Source organism: Stegostoma tigrinum, chromosome 1, assembly GCF_030684315.1.
Source record: "Stegostoma tigrinum isolate sSteTig4 chromosome 1, sSteTig4.hap1, whole genome shotgun sequence".
Lineage (NCBI taxonomy): Eukaryota > Metazoa > Chordata > Chondrichthyes > Orectolobiformes > Stegostomatidae > Stegostoma > Stegostoma tigrinum.
In genome coordinates this window covers 78,939,466-78,956,611 of record NC_081354.1, presented here as the reverse complement: position 1 = coordinate 78,956,611, position 17,146 = coordinate 78,939,466, and the positions used below count along the sequence as shown (strand labels likewise).

Here is a 17,146-nt window from a genome sequence, read left to right as displayed (position 1 = left end):
GTAGTAGAAGGGAGTTTCTCAAATTAGAGACCTGTGACCAGTGGTGTTCCACAGGGATCTGTGCTGGGAATACTGTTGTTTGTGATATATGTAAATGATCTGGAGGACGGTGTAGGTGTCTGATTAGCAAGTTTGCAGATGACACTAAGATTGGTGGAGTAGCAGATAGTGAAGGGGACTGTCAGAGATTACAGCAGAATATAGATTGGAGAGTTGGGCAGATTAATGGCAGATCCGAGTTTAATCTAGGCAAATGCAAGGTAATGCATTTTGGAAGATCTAATTCAAGAACAAGCTAAACAGTAAATTGAAAAGTCCTGGGGAAAACTGATGTACAGAGAGATCTGGGTGTTCAGGTCCATTGTTCCCTGAAGGTGGCAATGCCGGTCAATAGGATGGTCAAGAAGGCATTTGGCATGCTTTCCTTCATTGGGCGAGGTATTGAGTAAAGAGTTGGCAGGTCATGTTGCAGTTGTATAAGACTTTGGTTCGACCACATTTAGAGTACAGCATATAGTTCTGGTCGCCACATTACCAAAAGGATGTAGATGCTTTGGAGAGGGTTCAGAGGAGGTTCACCAGGATGTTGCCTGGTATGGAGGGTGCTAGCTATGAAGAAAGGTTGGGTAGATTAGGATTATTTTCATTAGAAAGACAGAGATTGAGGGGGGACCTGATTGAGGTCTACAAAATCATGAGGGGTATAGACAAGGTGAATAGCAAGAAACTTTTTCCCAGAGTGGGAGACTCAGTTACTCGGGATCATGAGTTCAAAGTGAGAGGAGGAAAGTTTATGGGAGGAAACTTTTTTATGCAGAGGGTGGTGGGTGCCTGGAACGTGTAGCCAGCGGAAGTGGTAGACGCAGACACGATAGTGTCTTTTAAGATGTATCTGGACCGGTACATGGATGGGCAGGGAGCAAAGGGATACAAGACCCTTAGAAAATAGATGACAGTTTTAGACAGAGGATCTCGACCAGCACAGGCTTGGAGGGCCAAAGGGCCTGGTCCTGTGCTGTAATTTTCTTTGTTCTTTGTTCTTTGTCACCATGCCTCAGGTGAGGGGAAAGATTGAGAAATGGGAGTCCTTCATGGTGACTTCAGCTGGTGTAGGAATTGACCCCATGCTGGAGGACTCACTCTGCATTGCAAACCAGCTGCCCAGCCTACTGACTTGACTGATCCATAACTTACAAACTATCTACCAAAGATTTTAAGTAGTGTCCTTCCATTGGCAGTTTAATTTTAACTGTGTCTTCAAAGGCCTGCAATTGAACGGAAATCCACACTGAAGGTTTATTTGATCTGGAGGTGTAACTACTTTGTAGGGATGGAAAGGGATTTTGAACCAGGATAATGGGACAGAAGATGCACTTGAAATTCCACAACCTTTCATGATGGTGTATCCTATTTGAGACAAATTGCATCAATAAAACCCATGCAATGCATTTATATCAGTTGTTACAAATAGTTCAGGAATTACAACTCATCAAAATGCTTTTAACATTGGCTATTTTAAGTGGGTTCAGAAGAGGTTTACAAGAAAGATCCCATGGATGAAGGGCTTGTCAAATTAGAAGCAGTTGAGGATTCTACTCGATGGAACTTAGAGGGGATCTGATTGAAACTTTCAGAATACTGAGGAGCCTGGATAGAGTGGATGTGAAGAATTTCTTTCCACCAGTAGGAGAGATTAGGACTCAAGGGTACTGCCTGAAAGTGATGGGATGATCCTTTAAAACTGAGATGAAGAGGGATTTCTTCAGGCAGAGGATGGTGGTTAATGTGTGGAACTCAGTGCCACAAAGGTCTGTGGAAGCCAAGTCCTGAGTGTATTTAAGACAGAGATATATCGGTTCTTGATTAGTAAATAATCACAATGTCATAGGAATATGATTGAACAAAATCAACATAATTGTATGATAGGGAAATCTCATTGACAAACATATCTGTGTTTTGAGGAGTTACCAAGTAAGGGAGATAAAAGGAAGCCACCATTAGGTTTCGTATATTTCGATTTCTAAATGTTTTATATCAAAGATAAGAGCTCACAGATTTTAGCGTAATGTGTCAGCAAGGATAGAGGTTAGTGAAAATGGACTGGAAACAAAGAGTAGGGATAAGCAGTGCATTTGCATGTTGGCAGATTGTAGTTAGTCAGGTGCTACAAGGAGCAATGCTGAGGCTTCAACTATTAATGAGCTAGATGAAGAGCCAGACAATAATGTACCCAAGTTTTATGATACAAAGCCAGGTAAGAATATAAACTGCATGCAATGAGTCTGCAAAGAGATAAATACATGTTCGGGAAATACTGCGGAATATTAAGTGGAATTATTCATTTTGCTACTAAGAATAGAAAAGTAGAATTTTTACAAAAGACGTGAAAGTTGTATATGTTTTCCTACAGAGGTACATGATTATATTGATACAAGGAACAGAGACAGTTAGCATGCACATTCATCGTACAATGGAGAAGCAAATTATATGTTATACTGCAAACCTCTTGTAATAAAGGCCAAGTGTTTCTAAATATTTCTGCAATTATACAGGGTCTTCATGAGACCTTACCTGGCACATTAGGTGCAATTTTGCTCATTTAAGGATGCATATACCTGAATCGGAGGCAGTACAGTGAATATTCAAGTGAAGATTGGCCTTTGGGATGAGAGGTTGTCCTCAGAGAGGCTAAGTCAACTGGGCCTCATATGCTGACATTTGATGAATGTGTGTGAACTCATTGAAACAAGATTGTGATGGGGCTACACAGGGTAGACAGTGAGAGATTGTTTTCATCGTAAGTCACAAACATAGGAGAAAAGTCTCAGGATAACGGGCTGATCACCTCAGACTAAAATGAGGACAAAGTTCTTCATTCTTTGTGAGTGTTTGGCATTCTCTAGACAAGATGATAGTCTGTTGTCAAATCTGTTAAAGGTTGAGCAGACAGACATGTGGTGTCTTAAGTCACCCATATCAGGTAGAGGAAGCTACTTTTAATTTTTCCCTTTTTCAGGGGACAGGTGAGCAAACTTCACAAAAGCTAAGGATTACCACAAAAGAAAAAATTTCACCTAAATCAAAAGCAATAAACTGATAAAATTTAAATTTGTAATGAAAGAAATTAGCATTAAAAAGTAGCAAGCAACAACGCTTAATAATAACGCTTTTTTTTGTTTTATTGGTTCAGAAGAGCTACAGAGAAAAATAATCAGCCCAAATTCCTGATCATCAGGGAAAGGAGTGGTGATGGTGGGCAAGTTAAGAGCTAGGGTTAACTAACACTGACCTTACCCCTGTCACTCTGCCTTACTCTGCCCCCTTTAACTTCAAGAAAATAATCCATGGGATTTTGTGCTCTAATACCTCACAAATAACATTTTGCATTGAAAGTAAGTTTTTTAAAGAGACATTGAAATGCAGTTTTGAAAAAGTCACTTTTTTTAGAAAATGAAAACAGTGATTTATTCCTCATTGTTCACAATTCCTCTCCCTCATCCTACTCTCATTGCCTTCTCCCTATGTTGTGACTATCAACTCTTCCCCTTCCCCAAGTCAGAATCTCCCAAAAAATTTCCTGTTCCCAGACCCCACGGCAAATAAACTGCCAAGGCTCCAGGCCTCAGACTACTCCAATCACAGACTGATTAATTCCCACATTTGCTGTTGGTCTGTGATCACTCCCGTGTAAGGTCAGGTCATCTTTAATTATTGGAACCCTGCAAATGAGCTGCACATTTGTCAACCAGTAAACCGACACTGGGCTGTATGGAAGTGGCCCTCGGCCTGCAGTTTGGTCTCATCTATATGAGGCAATCGAGGGATGTGAGGAGTTGATGAAAAGTGGAACTGAAGTCAAAGGTCAGCTGTGGCCACACTGAATGTTGGAGCAATTGCAAATGGCCATGTGGACTACTCCTGTTATTCATTATGTTCTCATAAAGGAATCAAATATACCCATGAGTTTCTTTTCCACACAGGATCAAGGACAGGAGGCACGGAACACCATCACATCTAAGTACTCCAATAAATCACATCAACCTGACTTTAAACTTTATCTCCTAAACTGTTAGTGTGTCAAAAACTGAGAAGTTGCTCCCTGAGAGCACTGTGGGTGTATCTACAACCCAAGGACTTCAGCTGTTTAAGGAGATAGCTCACCAATACCTTTTTAGAAGAATATAGATACGTGCAGCAAATACCAGTCCTGCCTGCAATGCTCATTAAATACAAGCAACTATTTTAAACAGAAGTATTGTTATGATATTAAAAACAAAAACAAAGTTGTTGGAAAAGCTCAGCAGGTCTGGCAGCATCTGTGAAGGACAAAACAGAGTTAACGTTTCGGATCCAGTGACCCTTCCTCAGAACTGGTTATGATATTAAATCCTTGTTTATAATTAGAAAAACTTGTGCATAAGATAATTTATTCATTTTCAAATAATACGTTTGACAGACAAGTTCCAGTTACTTACAATTTAAGGATGTTTCAGGAGAAAATTGCAACCAAACCATAAGAATTATGGTCTTTCTAGATGAAGTAATCCATAACATTTTGGTACTAAAAAATATCTATTTTTCTCCACTACACAGATATTTGATTCAGTGCCTGAAATTATAAACATCCACAAAAATATTCCTTTGCGTCTTATTGATGGAAGAGACCAATCAGGAAGCCAAATGGAACAATGTACTCTAAAATTTCCACTGATACTGCATTAACAGATTGATAGTGTCACGTGTTAATGATTTTTATCCTTTGTTATTTACATTGTATAGTAAAGCTGCACTAATTTATTTCAATGTAAACATTTTTATGTACATACTTCAGAACATGTTCTTATTGAAATTTTCTAACAACCTGCACAGATAACATGCTCACATGTACAGTTCAGTCTCATTTAAGATAATAGTACATGAAAATATAAATTAACAGAAAAGGAGATATGCTATTACAGTTTCTTATAAAATGTAGAACTACTCCTTTCAACTATTTCTATTACTACTACAATTTTAACTTGAAAGAAATGAAAATTGTTACCTGTATGTTTTTTTGTTGTTGTACATTTATCACAGGCAATAGGAAAATACAGAAATTCAACTTTATTTGAGTAACTGTGACTGATTTACCTGATTATAATGGGTGACTGTGACCCGACTGGGAATTCTAACTTTGACTATTAGGCATAATGGTAGGTACCAGCAGCTGCGTGTGTCTTGTAAGGAATTGTGTTGGGGTCTTAACTATTCATCACATTCATTGATGGTTCAAATGACAGGATAGAAAAACATATACCCAAATTTACAACAGAAAGCTAGGTCATGTGGGTGGCACAGTGGCTCAGTGGTTAGCATCGCTGCCTCACAGGACCAGAGACCTGGGTTCAAATCCAGCATTGGTTAACTGTCTGTGTGGAGTGTGCACATTCTCACCGTGTCTGTGTGCTTTCCCAAGGTGCTCCAGTTTCCTCCAACAGTGTGAATGTTAGGCAGACTGGTTGTGCTAAAGTGTCCAGGGTTTTACAGGCCAGGTGGTTTAGCCATAGCAAATGTGTGGTTATGGGCAAAGGTTTGGGAGTGGGATTCTTTTCAGAGTGTCAGTTCAGATTTGCTGGGCTGAATGGCCTCTATCTGCCCTGCATGGTTTCTATGATATTACAAATCCATTCACAAATACGAATGGTAAAGTGGAAACATCATACTGTTATATTTTCAGGTCTTTTATTGGAAGGAGAGAGTGCATGCAAGCAATTTTAAGAGCCAATTTTAGGCAATTTCAGTAACCAATACTCAAATTGCAACACTCATTATGAACTAAATTAAGAAAGGCTTCAGCACACAAAAATATGTGGTAATATTTAGATATGCAGGTAAACATGAGAGTGTCTAAGGTTCCTGAGTAGATTTTGACAGGTAGAGATGAGTCATGCAGTGCAGTGGGTACAGTCGCAGAAATGGAGTTAAGTGTGAGGAATTGGAGAGAAGATTGTGGTACTTACACAGGCAGAGTGGAAATAGTCATTGGCCTTCTTCCCTGCAGCACTGGGCATTCCTCCAATGGATTAAGACTGCACTGACCTGGATTGCAAACTCTAATAGATTAAGCTGGCACCCTCTCATGTTGTGGCTTCCATTGTACGTTCTGGGGGACTACCCTGCCCACCAGGTTCGGGTCCCTGGCTATAAATTGTGCTCCAATTTTCCCTTCGCTGTTAATGCGGGTTAATTAAAGGGTTCAATTCCTGATCGGGCTGAGGTAGGCTTGAAATTTATATCCTTACAGCAACAAGATTTGCCAATTGAATGTGGATAGAAGTATAAAAATTCAAAAGGAAGCCAGTAAGTTGATTAATCAGTAAAACTATGAACAATGAGTTCATTGTGGGCAAAATGAGGTTATGTACTTTTGGCCTAAAAATGATAGAAAACAATACTTGCAAACTGGTGAGGAAGGCAAAAATAGAGTAGATACAAAGGAATCTAGGCATGTTAGTCACTAAAATGACAGGAGCAAGTACAGAAAATAATTTGGTCTTGTAGAGAATGAAGTGTATGCTACATGGACTACATGATACTTGAATTTCAAAATTAAACTTTGAGATGCCAATAAATATGTTGCATTTGCTGGAATTTAGAAGGTCAGGATGAACTGGACAACGTTTTCAAGGAACTAAGTGAAACATATAGTGTAAATGGAGTTTCTACTATTTGAGAATTTAGCTCAAGGGGATTAGTCTAAACATTAGAGCCAGAACTTCCAGGAGCGAAATTGGGGAGTACTTCTTTATGCAGAATGTGATAGAAGTTTAAAACTCTCTCCAACAAGTGAAATCAATGCCAGATCAACTGTAAACAGAAGGAGATTTTATTGGCAAAATTCATAAAGCACATGGGGAAAAGTGGTTTTATGAAATTAAGTTTCTAATCACCTGTGACCTTGTTAAATAGGAGACCAGTCTCAAGGGATTAAAGTAACTTACTCATGTTTGTGGCTTCCTAGATCCTAGAAGGGGTTAGATGCACAGTCCACCCATACTCCATTCTTCTTTGAGAGTCTGCAAATACAAAATCCCTTACCACTTCCTGCATCAGTAAATATATTTAGGCCAGATGGTGATTATGCAGGCATACTGCCAAATAGAAACTCCAGGACAAAATCAGGAATTTCGGCATCTAGGTCCAGACCTAATTTGCAGCTTTCAGTTGACTCCCATCTAGGTTCAGATAAGAACATATTAGAAAGCCATGTGGAATCAAATACTTGCAATGCATTCCAGCAGAACTTTATTTCCATTGACGTCTAACATCACCTATTATAAACCCTAAAGTTTAAAGTTCCAGACCGTTGTGAATAAACAGAAGAAAATCATCATAAATTATGTTCAATTTCTTTTATTCTCAAACAAGTTAATTTTTATAGTATCTAATTCCATTAACTTATTTGTTTAGTGTACTCTTTCTAATGTTGTATGAGATCTAACTGATGCCTCATCCTATATAAGGGAAATACAAAAAAAACTTTTGTCTTGTTATTGCAGAGTATCAACAATTTTAAACACTCATAAAGAACAAGGGATTGGGTAATTGGTGGTTTAGTCTACTTTCCTCCAAGACTAGCTAAAATTGGAAGTCCTGTGTTCATTCCCTGGTCTATGCTGAGTTGGTTGAGCTGATAAAGCAATATGGGAGCAATAACTGGGCTTTGAATTAGCAGAGAAAACCATCAAAAGATCCTGATTTCTTCCCTGCCGCAAGAGCATGCAAGTGGAATTTCCATGAGGAAAGTGAAGCTCAAATAACTTGGAGCTGTTCATTCATGACATTGATCATCAGAATCAGTACTGGAAGGTGAATTTATGTGTGGTATATAAAACACTGGCAGCACAGAACTTGTGAATTGCTGAAAAAGATATGTTTTGGAGGTATCAATTAAGCAATGACCAGGACAAATGTAAGAATGCTAAATTTAAAAGGGACCTGCAATTTACATGGCATGAGAAAAATATGTTGATTGTTAGCAAGTTGACTGACTCGTCAAGGGATTGCCATGAAGAATGCACCATATAACCAATGCACCCTCCCACCCTATGCGTTTATTTATTTCAAAAAGGGCACAAAGTCTGGACATGGTACTTTGGCTTGCAGACATCAGGTATAAATATGTGTAGCTTCCAGGAATTATAAGTAAATCACAATACAAACCCAAATTATAATCTTAAAATGGTTGTAAGTGTATTTCTTAGCATGTTCTGGATTATTCAGTAAGAACTATCCAATTGCATAATCACTTCTAACATGAGACATTGTGTTTTGGGTTTGCAAGTGTGAGACAGTTGAGTACAGTCAGCACTCTCCCTATTAAGAACAGATGATGTATTGCTTAATAAATCTGCCGGACATTTGAGTGCATGACCTATGTATCTGGTATGCATCATTGCTTATTTGTATACCAGAATGTTTTTGATTTGGCAGTTGTATCCTGTTTTAAAATTAAATAATGGCAGATATTAGGCACTTGGTGCATCCTTCTCGGCAAACTCTTAATCAATGAGTCAACTTGCCAGCCAATTAGCACATTTCCCTCATGCAGTGTAAATTGTTGTTCCCTTTTAGATTTGGTATCTTTGCATTTGTCCTGCTTATTGGAAGACATAAAGCTCCAATTGTGTGTCTCAAATAATTTAGACTTAAAAATATCTAAATTGTGATTCAAAAAAAGTGATGTATTTCAAAAGGAAATCCAGCTATACTTTAACAGGAACTTCTCAATCTCAGCGTGGAATTTTCAAGCCCCTTCAGCAGCATGAGTAATGGTGAGAAAGTTGGAAAGACACTGCAAAAATGCGGCAGAACCTTGACGTTGAGGAAAAAATTCCGATCTTCCTCTGAAGGTTTAAATGGTGAATTCTGTAACTCACAAATGAGGGGAAACTATCTTATTCACATACATGTGTATCTCATTAACAGCTCAACCCAGCTTATTATGTATATCATTCCTAATTCTTGCCTACTACACCAAGAAACTATGTGGCATTTATTGTCACTATAAAAGTCAGGTCAGCAGGAGCTCACAGCTTGTTTTACCAGTCTTTCATACAACTCCACCTTCATCTGCATGGTCCATGAACACTATCCTGTTCCAATCCTCATCCATGCACATGGTCATCGCCAAACCATCAGCTGACACAGAGCATCATGCCTGTTCTTTCACACCACATGAGTCCTTCAGCATTGTACTCTGAAACTCAGGTACAATTTTGTCAAAATGCTTTGCTTGCCAGGACACACACTCATGTCATACCCCTACACAGATGCATCTTATGGCTAGAGATAATAGGAACTGCAGATGACGGAGAATCCGAGATAACAAGGTGTAAAGCTGGATGAACACAGCAGACCAAGCAGCATCTTATGAGCAGGAAAGCTGACATTTCAGACCTAGACCCTTCATCAGAAATGGGAGAGGGGAAGAGAGTTCTGAAATAAATAGGGAGAGGGGGGAGGCGGATCGAAAATGGATTGAGGAGAAGATAGGCGGAGAGGAGGCAGACAAGTTAAAGAGGCAGGAATGGAGCCAGTAAAGGTGAGTGTAGGTGGGGAGGTAGGGAGGAGCTAGATCAGTTCAGTAAGGATGGACAGATCAAGAGGGTGGAATGAGGTTAGTAGGTTAGAGATGGGGGTGTAACTTGAAGTGGGAGGAGGAGATAGGTGAGAGGAAGAACAGGCTAGGGAGGTGGGGTCGAGCTGGGCTGGTTTTGGGATGTGGTAGGGGGAGGGGAGATTTTGAAGCTTGAGAAATCCACATTGATACCATTGGGCTGCAGGGTTCCCAAGCGAAATATGAGATGCTGTTCCTGCAACCTTCGGGTGGCATCATAGCGGCACTGCAGGAGGACCAGGATGGACATGTCGTCTACAGAATGGGAGGGGGAGTTGAAATGGTTCACGACCAGGAGGTGCAGCTGTTTATTGCAAACCAAGCAAAGCGGTCCCCAAGCCTCTGCTTGGTTTCTCCGATGTAGAGGAGGCCACAATGGGTACAGCGGATGCGGTATACCACATTAGCAGATGTGCAGATGCCTGGGATGGGAGTGAGGGAAGAGGTGGGGGGGGGCAGGTGTAGCAGTTCTGCGGTTGCAGGGAAAAGTGCCGGGTGTGGTGGGGTGGGAGGGGTGTGTGGAGCAGACAAGGGAGCCATGGAGAGAGTGGTCCCTCCGGAAAGTAGACAAGGGTGGGGAGGGGAAAATGCCTTTGGTAGTGGGGTCGGATTACAAATGGCGGAAGTGTCGAAAGATGATGCGTCGGATCCGGAGGTTGGTGAGGTGGTATGTGAGGACAAGGGGGATTATTTTTTGGTTGTTATTGCAGGGAGACGGTGTGAGGGATGCATTGCGGGAAATGCGGGAGACACGGTCGAGGGTGTTCTCGACCACCACAGGGGGGAATTTGCGGTCCTTGAAAAACAAGGACATCTGAGATGTACGGGAGTGGGATGCGTATTCCTGGGAGCAGATGTGGTGGAGGCGAAGGAATTAGGAATAGGGGATGGCATTTTTGCAGGAAAGTGGGTGGGAGGAGGTGTATTCGAGGGAGCTGTGGGAGTCAGTGAGCTTGAAATGGATATTGGTTTCCAGGTGGTTGCCCGAGATGGAGATAGAGAGGTCCAGAAAGGTGAGGGAGGTGTTAGAGATGGTCCAGGTGAACTTAAGGTTGGGGTGGACGATGTTGGTGAAGTGAATGAACTGGTCAAGCTCCTTATGGGAGCATGATGCAGCGCCAATACAGTCGTCAATGTAACAGAGGAAAAAGTGGGGTTTAAGGCCAGTGTAGGTACGGAAGAGGGATTGTAACCTACAAAGAAGCAGTTATAGCTTGGGCCCGTGCGGGTACCCATGGCCACCCACTTTGTCTGTAGGAAGTGGGAATGGCACTTGGCTTATGTTCTTAGTGCTTATTCACTTTGCACTCACTTGGAGGCTGATGGACTCTGTGGCTTGTATTGTGTTTCTCTGCATAGGTGCTTCAGTTCTAGATCATATGATGTTAGTTTCTCCAGGTTGTATTGTTTATCAGCACAGATGGACAGGCAGACAGTTTGTCAAGGTCGGGAACACTGACAAGTGAAGGGATTGGACATGATGCAATACGGCTGTGTGAGCAGGAAGCATAGAGGGCAGAAAGGGTTAATTGTTTGGGAAGGTAAGGTGTGTGAGGGCCTTTGAATGGACATGATGCATACAGTAGTGAGAGCTGCAGTCCATGAGACTTGGTGAGAGGTATGTGCAGTATCAGAGTTTGAGTGAGTATTGTTTCTCTGAGTGTGAAGCAATAGAGAGAAGGTGATGGCACTTTGCCTTACAGACCTCAGAAGATCATCATTTTGCTTTTTGCACTGATGTGCATTTCTTTTTACCTGGGACACAGCAGTAACCTGGGCCACTGACTCAGTCCAGGTTGGCCATGTTTAGTGGCATAGTATCCTTTGATAGTCAGAAGTCAAAACTGCCTATTTTCCTCCAACTTGTCCACCAGGAGCTCCAGTTCCCTGTCAGTGAGGTGGGATGCCAGCTCCCCTTTCTAGGCCATGTCCTCAGTGCTGGCAGTCAACCACCATCGTAAAAGGGGAAGTTCCTGGGCTTGTGGTGTCTGAACTGGTAAATAGCTCAAATTTAAATATGGAAACAGCAGCATGAGTGTTGAATGCTTCCGGCAGTGACGAAAACCTCTGACAATCCTGCTGCATGATTCCATGAGATGGGCAAAGAAGTAGCCGCTTGCATAATTAATGAGATTAAGAGTGGCATACTGGGTATGAAAAGTCAACATGGGTCATGATAAGCTGAGCACCATGAATCTCACTCAGAAACATAAACTGAAAATGGGACAATTCAGCAGTCAGTATTTGAATCACACAAGCCATTATTAACTTGCAAGTTGGCCAGCAATGTGTGATGAATGCACAGTAAATTGTCAATTACCAACGAAACTGGTATCAACCAGAACATACTGATTCACTGATGTCCTTTAAGGAAAGACGTTTGTTACTTAAGCTGTTAGACATGCGAGAGGCTCTGTTTTATAACATTATCAGATTACTGCTTCACTTTTGGATACACCTGCTGTTGCTCCTGGGATATCCTCCAGCACTATGCTTATCTGGTGTGACCTACATGTGACTCCAGATCAACAGCAATGTAATTGGATTCTTAACTGCCCTCTGAAAAGGCTTTATACAAGATTCAACTGTGTCAACTTGGGGATAAAAAAAAAGAAATCAACTAAATCAGAAAGACAAGCTCACACCAACTAAGACGCTGGAAATGGCATTGGCAAATTCAGCCCTTCTCTATCATCTGGATGTTAGTGCCAAAACTGGGAGAACTATCTCACAAGCAAGTGAAGAGAAAGATAGTCACACTCACATACCTTACACACACTCTTCCAGAGAACACCATCAACATTTCCTCTCCCACCAACATGAGAGACCAAGCAGATATGGAAGCACAGTAGTGTATAGTGAAGAAGAAGTCTTCCTGAGAATCCTCAACATTGACTGTGATTGACATGAAGTCTCATAGCATCACATCAAATATGGGCAAAAAGACCCTCTGCTGATTATCAGGTACTGCACATCCTCAGCTGATCAATCAGAACTCCTCTAAAGCACCGAGGGTGGCAAGGATGGTAAGACTTGAATCCAGATCCCCAGAACATTGCTCGATTAGTTAGTCCACTGATAATACCACAACACCTTCACACACCCCCACCCGCGCCCTTTGACCTCACCAACCTTAATTAGTTCTAAAATGGCCACACCCCAAAAGAGAAACAAAAAGCCACTCTCTTCCCTACTTCAGTTCATCCAAAACCTCTTGCAGATTAACTATGAAGGCCATCACAGTTGACAGAGACAATTCTATAATGGCAAGCCTTCTCTTCAGACAAGACACTATCTCAACTTCAACAGACCAGGCCTGCATCAAACAATAGAGTCTGAACTTGTTTCAATAAGTACCGTTTTTACCTTCATCTGTAATTAATTGTTCCACTTATGCTGAAAAATTGATTTTGCAGCATTTTTCTCCTATCCTTACCCAAGTCCTCACATGCACATTTTTCAGGAAATCTTAATTTGTTTTGGATTGTTTAGCTGTAAAATGTCTTTTGGTCATTTTACTATTACAGGGTTGCAATTAATAAATCAAGCTCCCAAATTAATTACAGAATACTGTGCATGAAGAAAAGGTGATGCTACATTCTGGCACTTCCTGTTAATACTATTCTTCATTGTAACATCAGAACATTCTTCTGGAAGGAATTGTGATTTGCTTCATTGCTACTTTGGCTTAACTACAAACTGTTTTATGTGAAAATCCTAAGAGTGATTTAAAACGAAGCCGGAATTTGCAGGTGCAGATCATTTCATATGTTTCCTGTGGGATTTCTTCCAGGACCATCCTGCTAAAAGATGTTTTGCCCACAAATTTGCTGCAAAAGCAAATGACAATGGCATAGGTAGAGCAATGGTGCAGCTTAGGCCTTGGTTATAAAAAAGGATGATGCAATTTCCTTAACGAAACTGAAGGGTTTGGAAACTGAAATGTTAGGAGGAGTCTTTGTTAAAGAGGATGAATTCCAATGTGAAATCAGGTACAGAGATACAGAGGGAACTAGGAACTGGATCAAAAGACAGAGAGAAAGAGAGACGAGCCAGAAAGGAAATTTCTCTCAATAATTCATGAGCTAAAGGAATTATACATCACAGTTTTACTTCCTTGACAACTTTTTTGATGACTTGCCACAACAAATATTGCTTCAAGAGCATCTGAGCTAATAATGACTATATTTAACATTCACTGTGAACTTAATGGGCAACTGTAAATTGAAACTCTGAGACATTAAGGACATATAGCTGCATGTTGTGAACAATGGAGTCATGGAATAATCTGGCTCAGATCTCAATGGACAGTGTACTGTGCAGAATGTTCACAGGGTGGGGTACTTCAATGTCCATCATAAAATGAGGCTCAGCAGCACCATAACTCACTGAGCTGGGCAAGTCCTAAAGGGCATGGCTACTAGACTGAATCTGCAGCAGATGGCAAGGGAACCTATAAGAGGGAAGAACTAACTTTACCTCACTTTCACCAATTAGTCTGTTACAGGCTCATTTGACCAGAACAGGCTCAGTAACAGTGACCGTAGTCCATGTGGACTTTTATGGAAGCATATGAGAGCATGAGTCTCACTCTGACCATCTTCATGACAAAAGTCCTCCAACAACCTGGCCCAGTATTATGGAGCCAACCCCCAATCATCAAGATCTATGAGAAGACCTTAGAGAACGTTGACCACTTCCGATACAGAGGTATCCTGTCAGCTAAAGCAGCTATTGATGAATAGACCCTGCATGGCCTCCAGTGTGCTAGTGCAGCATTCAGCCACCTGAGCAAAAGGGTGTTCGAGAACAACAACATCACATCCATCACCAAGCTGACGGTTTACACAGCTCTGGTGGTTCCTGCCTTCCGATATGGTCCTGAGATATGGACTGTTTACAGCAGACACTTCAAGGCGCTGGAACAATATCATCAATGCTGTCTGTGTAAGATCCTGTGAATCCGCTGGAAAGAAAGACGCACCAACAGCAGCACCCTCAACCAGGCCAACATCCCGAATACTGAGGTGCTGACCCACCCTCGATGAGCTACAACGGGCTGGGCACGTTATCCACACAAAAAACAGGAGACTACCCAAGCAGGTGCTCTACTCCTAGCTTTGAAATGGCAAGAGAGCCTCAGGTGGATAGATGAAGCGCTTCAGTGATACCCACAAGGCCTCACTGGCAAAGTGCAGCATTCCCACAGATACCCGGAAATTACTGACCCAAGCCTGTTCAAAGTGGAGAAGGAGCATCCAGGAAGGCATCGAGCACCTCGAGACTTGCCATTGGGGAAAAAAATAGAAGCCAGATGAAAACACTGTGCTGCCATAACAATGCCACCCCCCCCCCCCACCCCTTCCCGAGATCATCACCTGCTCCAAGTATAACAGAGGCTATGGTAGCCATATCAGTACGTACTGACACCTGCAGGCTCACCCTGAGAGTGGAAGAGAGCCATCTTTGTCTGCAAGGGAGCACTGATGATGATGAGTCCTTGTGGAGACAATGTTTCATTGTCACATTGAAGATACCCTCCATCTTGCTGCATGTCACTAACACCAACCTAAATTGGATAGATTTTGAACAGATCTAGCAACTTAAAAGTGGGCATCCATGCAATGGTGTAGCCATAAACAACAGTAGACCTGTCCTCAAACATAATCTGCAAATATATGGCTCAGCATATTCCCCACTCTACTATTACCGTTAAGCCTTAGTTGATCAACCTTCATTCAATGATGAGTGCAGCAGGGTATTCCAGGAGCAAAACCAGGTGGCAAGCTGATGAAGTTACAAAGCAGGACTTCTTTAATGCCACTACCATAAGTAGCAAGTGATAAACAGAGTTAAGCAATTCTACAAGCAGTAGATCAGAGCTAAGATACGCAGTCCTGCCACATCCAGTCATGAATGATGAGGACAAGTTAACAACTCACAGGAGAAGGTGGGAGCTTCAAAAATACCTTCAATTTCAATGATGGGGCAGACCAGCATATGAATTCAAAAGATAAGGTTAATTATTTGCAACCTGTTTCTGCCTGAAGTACCAAGTCGATGTTTCATCCAGCAGGGACAATCATCACAGATGCCAGTCTTCAAACAATTTAATTCATGCCATGTGATAGCAGGAAATGGCTGAAGGTACTGGATGCTACAAAAGTAATGGACCCTGAGAACTTCCAACAATATTACTGAAAGTGTGTGCTTCAGAACTTGCTGCACCCTGAACCAAGCTGTTCCAATACAGCTGCAACATTGGCATCTGCTTGACAATGTGGAAAATTGCCCAGGTATATGCAGTACACAAAAGGAAAGACAAATCCAATCCAGCCAATTACTGCCCTTTAATCTATTCTGAATCATCAATAATATAATGGCAGGTGACATCAACAGTGCGACCAAGGAACGAATTAGCAATAAATAAATTAGCAAGCCAGCGTGACTCAGCTCCTGACCTCATTACAGCTTTGGTTCAAACATGAACAAAAGAGTTGAATTCTAGAGGTGAGGGAGAATGACAGCCCTTGACAGCAAGGCTGCATTCGACTGAGTGTGGCATCAAGGAGCCCTAGTAAAACAAGAGTCAATGTGAATCCGAGGGTAGACTCTCTATTGGTTAGAGTCATATAAGTCACAATTTAAGACGATTGTGTCATTGGAGGTCAGTCATCTCAGCTCCAGGACATTTCTGCAGGAGTTCCTCAGGGTAGTGTTCTAGGCGCAACCATCCAATGGCTGTTTCATCAAAGACCTTCCTTTATTCCTAAGGTCATAAACTTGATTATTTGATTGCACAGTTTTAAGAATCATTCATGACTCTTCACTTACTGAATCAGTAAATGTCCAAAAACAATATCCAGCTTAGGCTTACAAGTGACAAGTAACAGTCTTGCCACACAACTGCCAGGTGATGGCCATCTCCAACAACAGAGAATCTAACCATCACCCCTTGACATGAATGGCATTACTGACACGAGCAATATCCTTGGGGATACCATTGATCAGGAACTGAACTGGACTGGCCACGTAAAGACAGTGGCTACAAGAGAAGGTCAGAAGTTGGAATCCTTCAGCAATTAACTCACCTCATAACTCTCCAAAGCCTGTCACCATCTACAACACACAGGTCAGGACAGTCATGCAATACTCCCCACTTGCCTGGATGGGGCAGCACCATCCAGGGCGAAGCAGCCCACTTGACTGGCACCACATCCACAAGCATCCAGTCCCTCCACCATTAGCAGCAGCATGTGCTATAAACAAGGTACACTGCAGAAATTCACCATAGCTCCTTAAAGAGTATCATCCAAAACTATGATCTCTACCATCCAGAAAATCATGCGAATTGCACAACCTGCAAGTTCACCTCCAAGCTACTTGCTGTCATGACTTTGATGTATATCGCTGTTCTGGAGCTCCTTCCAATACAGTATTGTGGATTAAATCAAATGGACTGCAGCAGAAGACAATTCATCACTTCCC

General features: G+C 41.7%; 1 protein-coding gene across 1 annotated transcript in view; it reads left to right on the top strand.

Moving 5' to 3' along the window:
• LOC125454423 (cytokine-dependent hematopoietic cell linker-like) overlaps nucleotides 1–4,872 on the top strand; it is a 134,310-nt gene extending 129,438 nt beyond the window's left edge. The window contains exon 19 of the mRNA XM_048535161.2: nucleotides 4,594–4,872. Coding sequence (XP_048391118.2) covers nucleotides 4,594–4,722 — 129 coding nt within the window. The 3' untranslated portion in view covers nucleotides 4,723–4,872. The remainder of the gene's footprint in view (nucleotides 1–4,593) is intronic.
• Nucleotides 4,873–17,146: the final 12,274 nt, after the last annotated feature.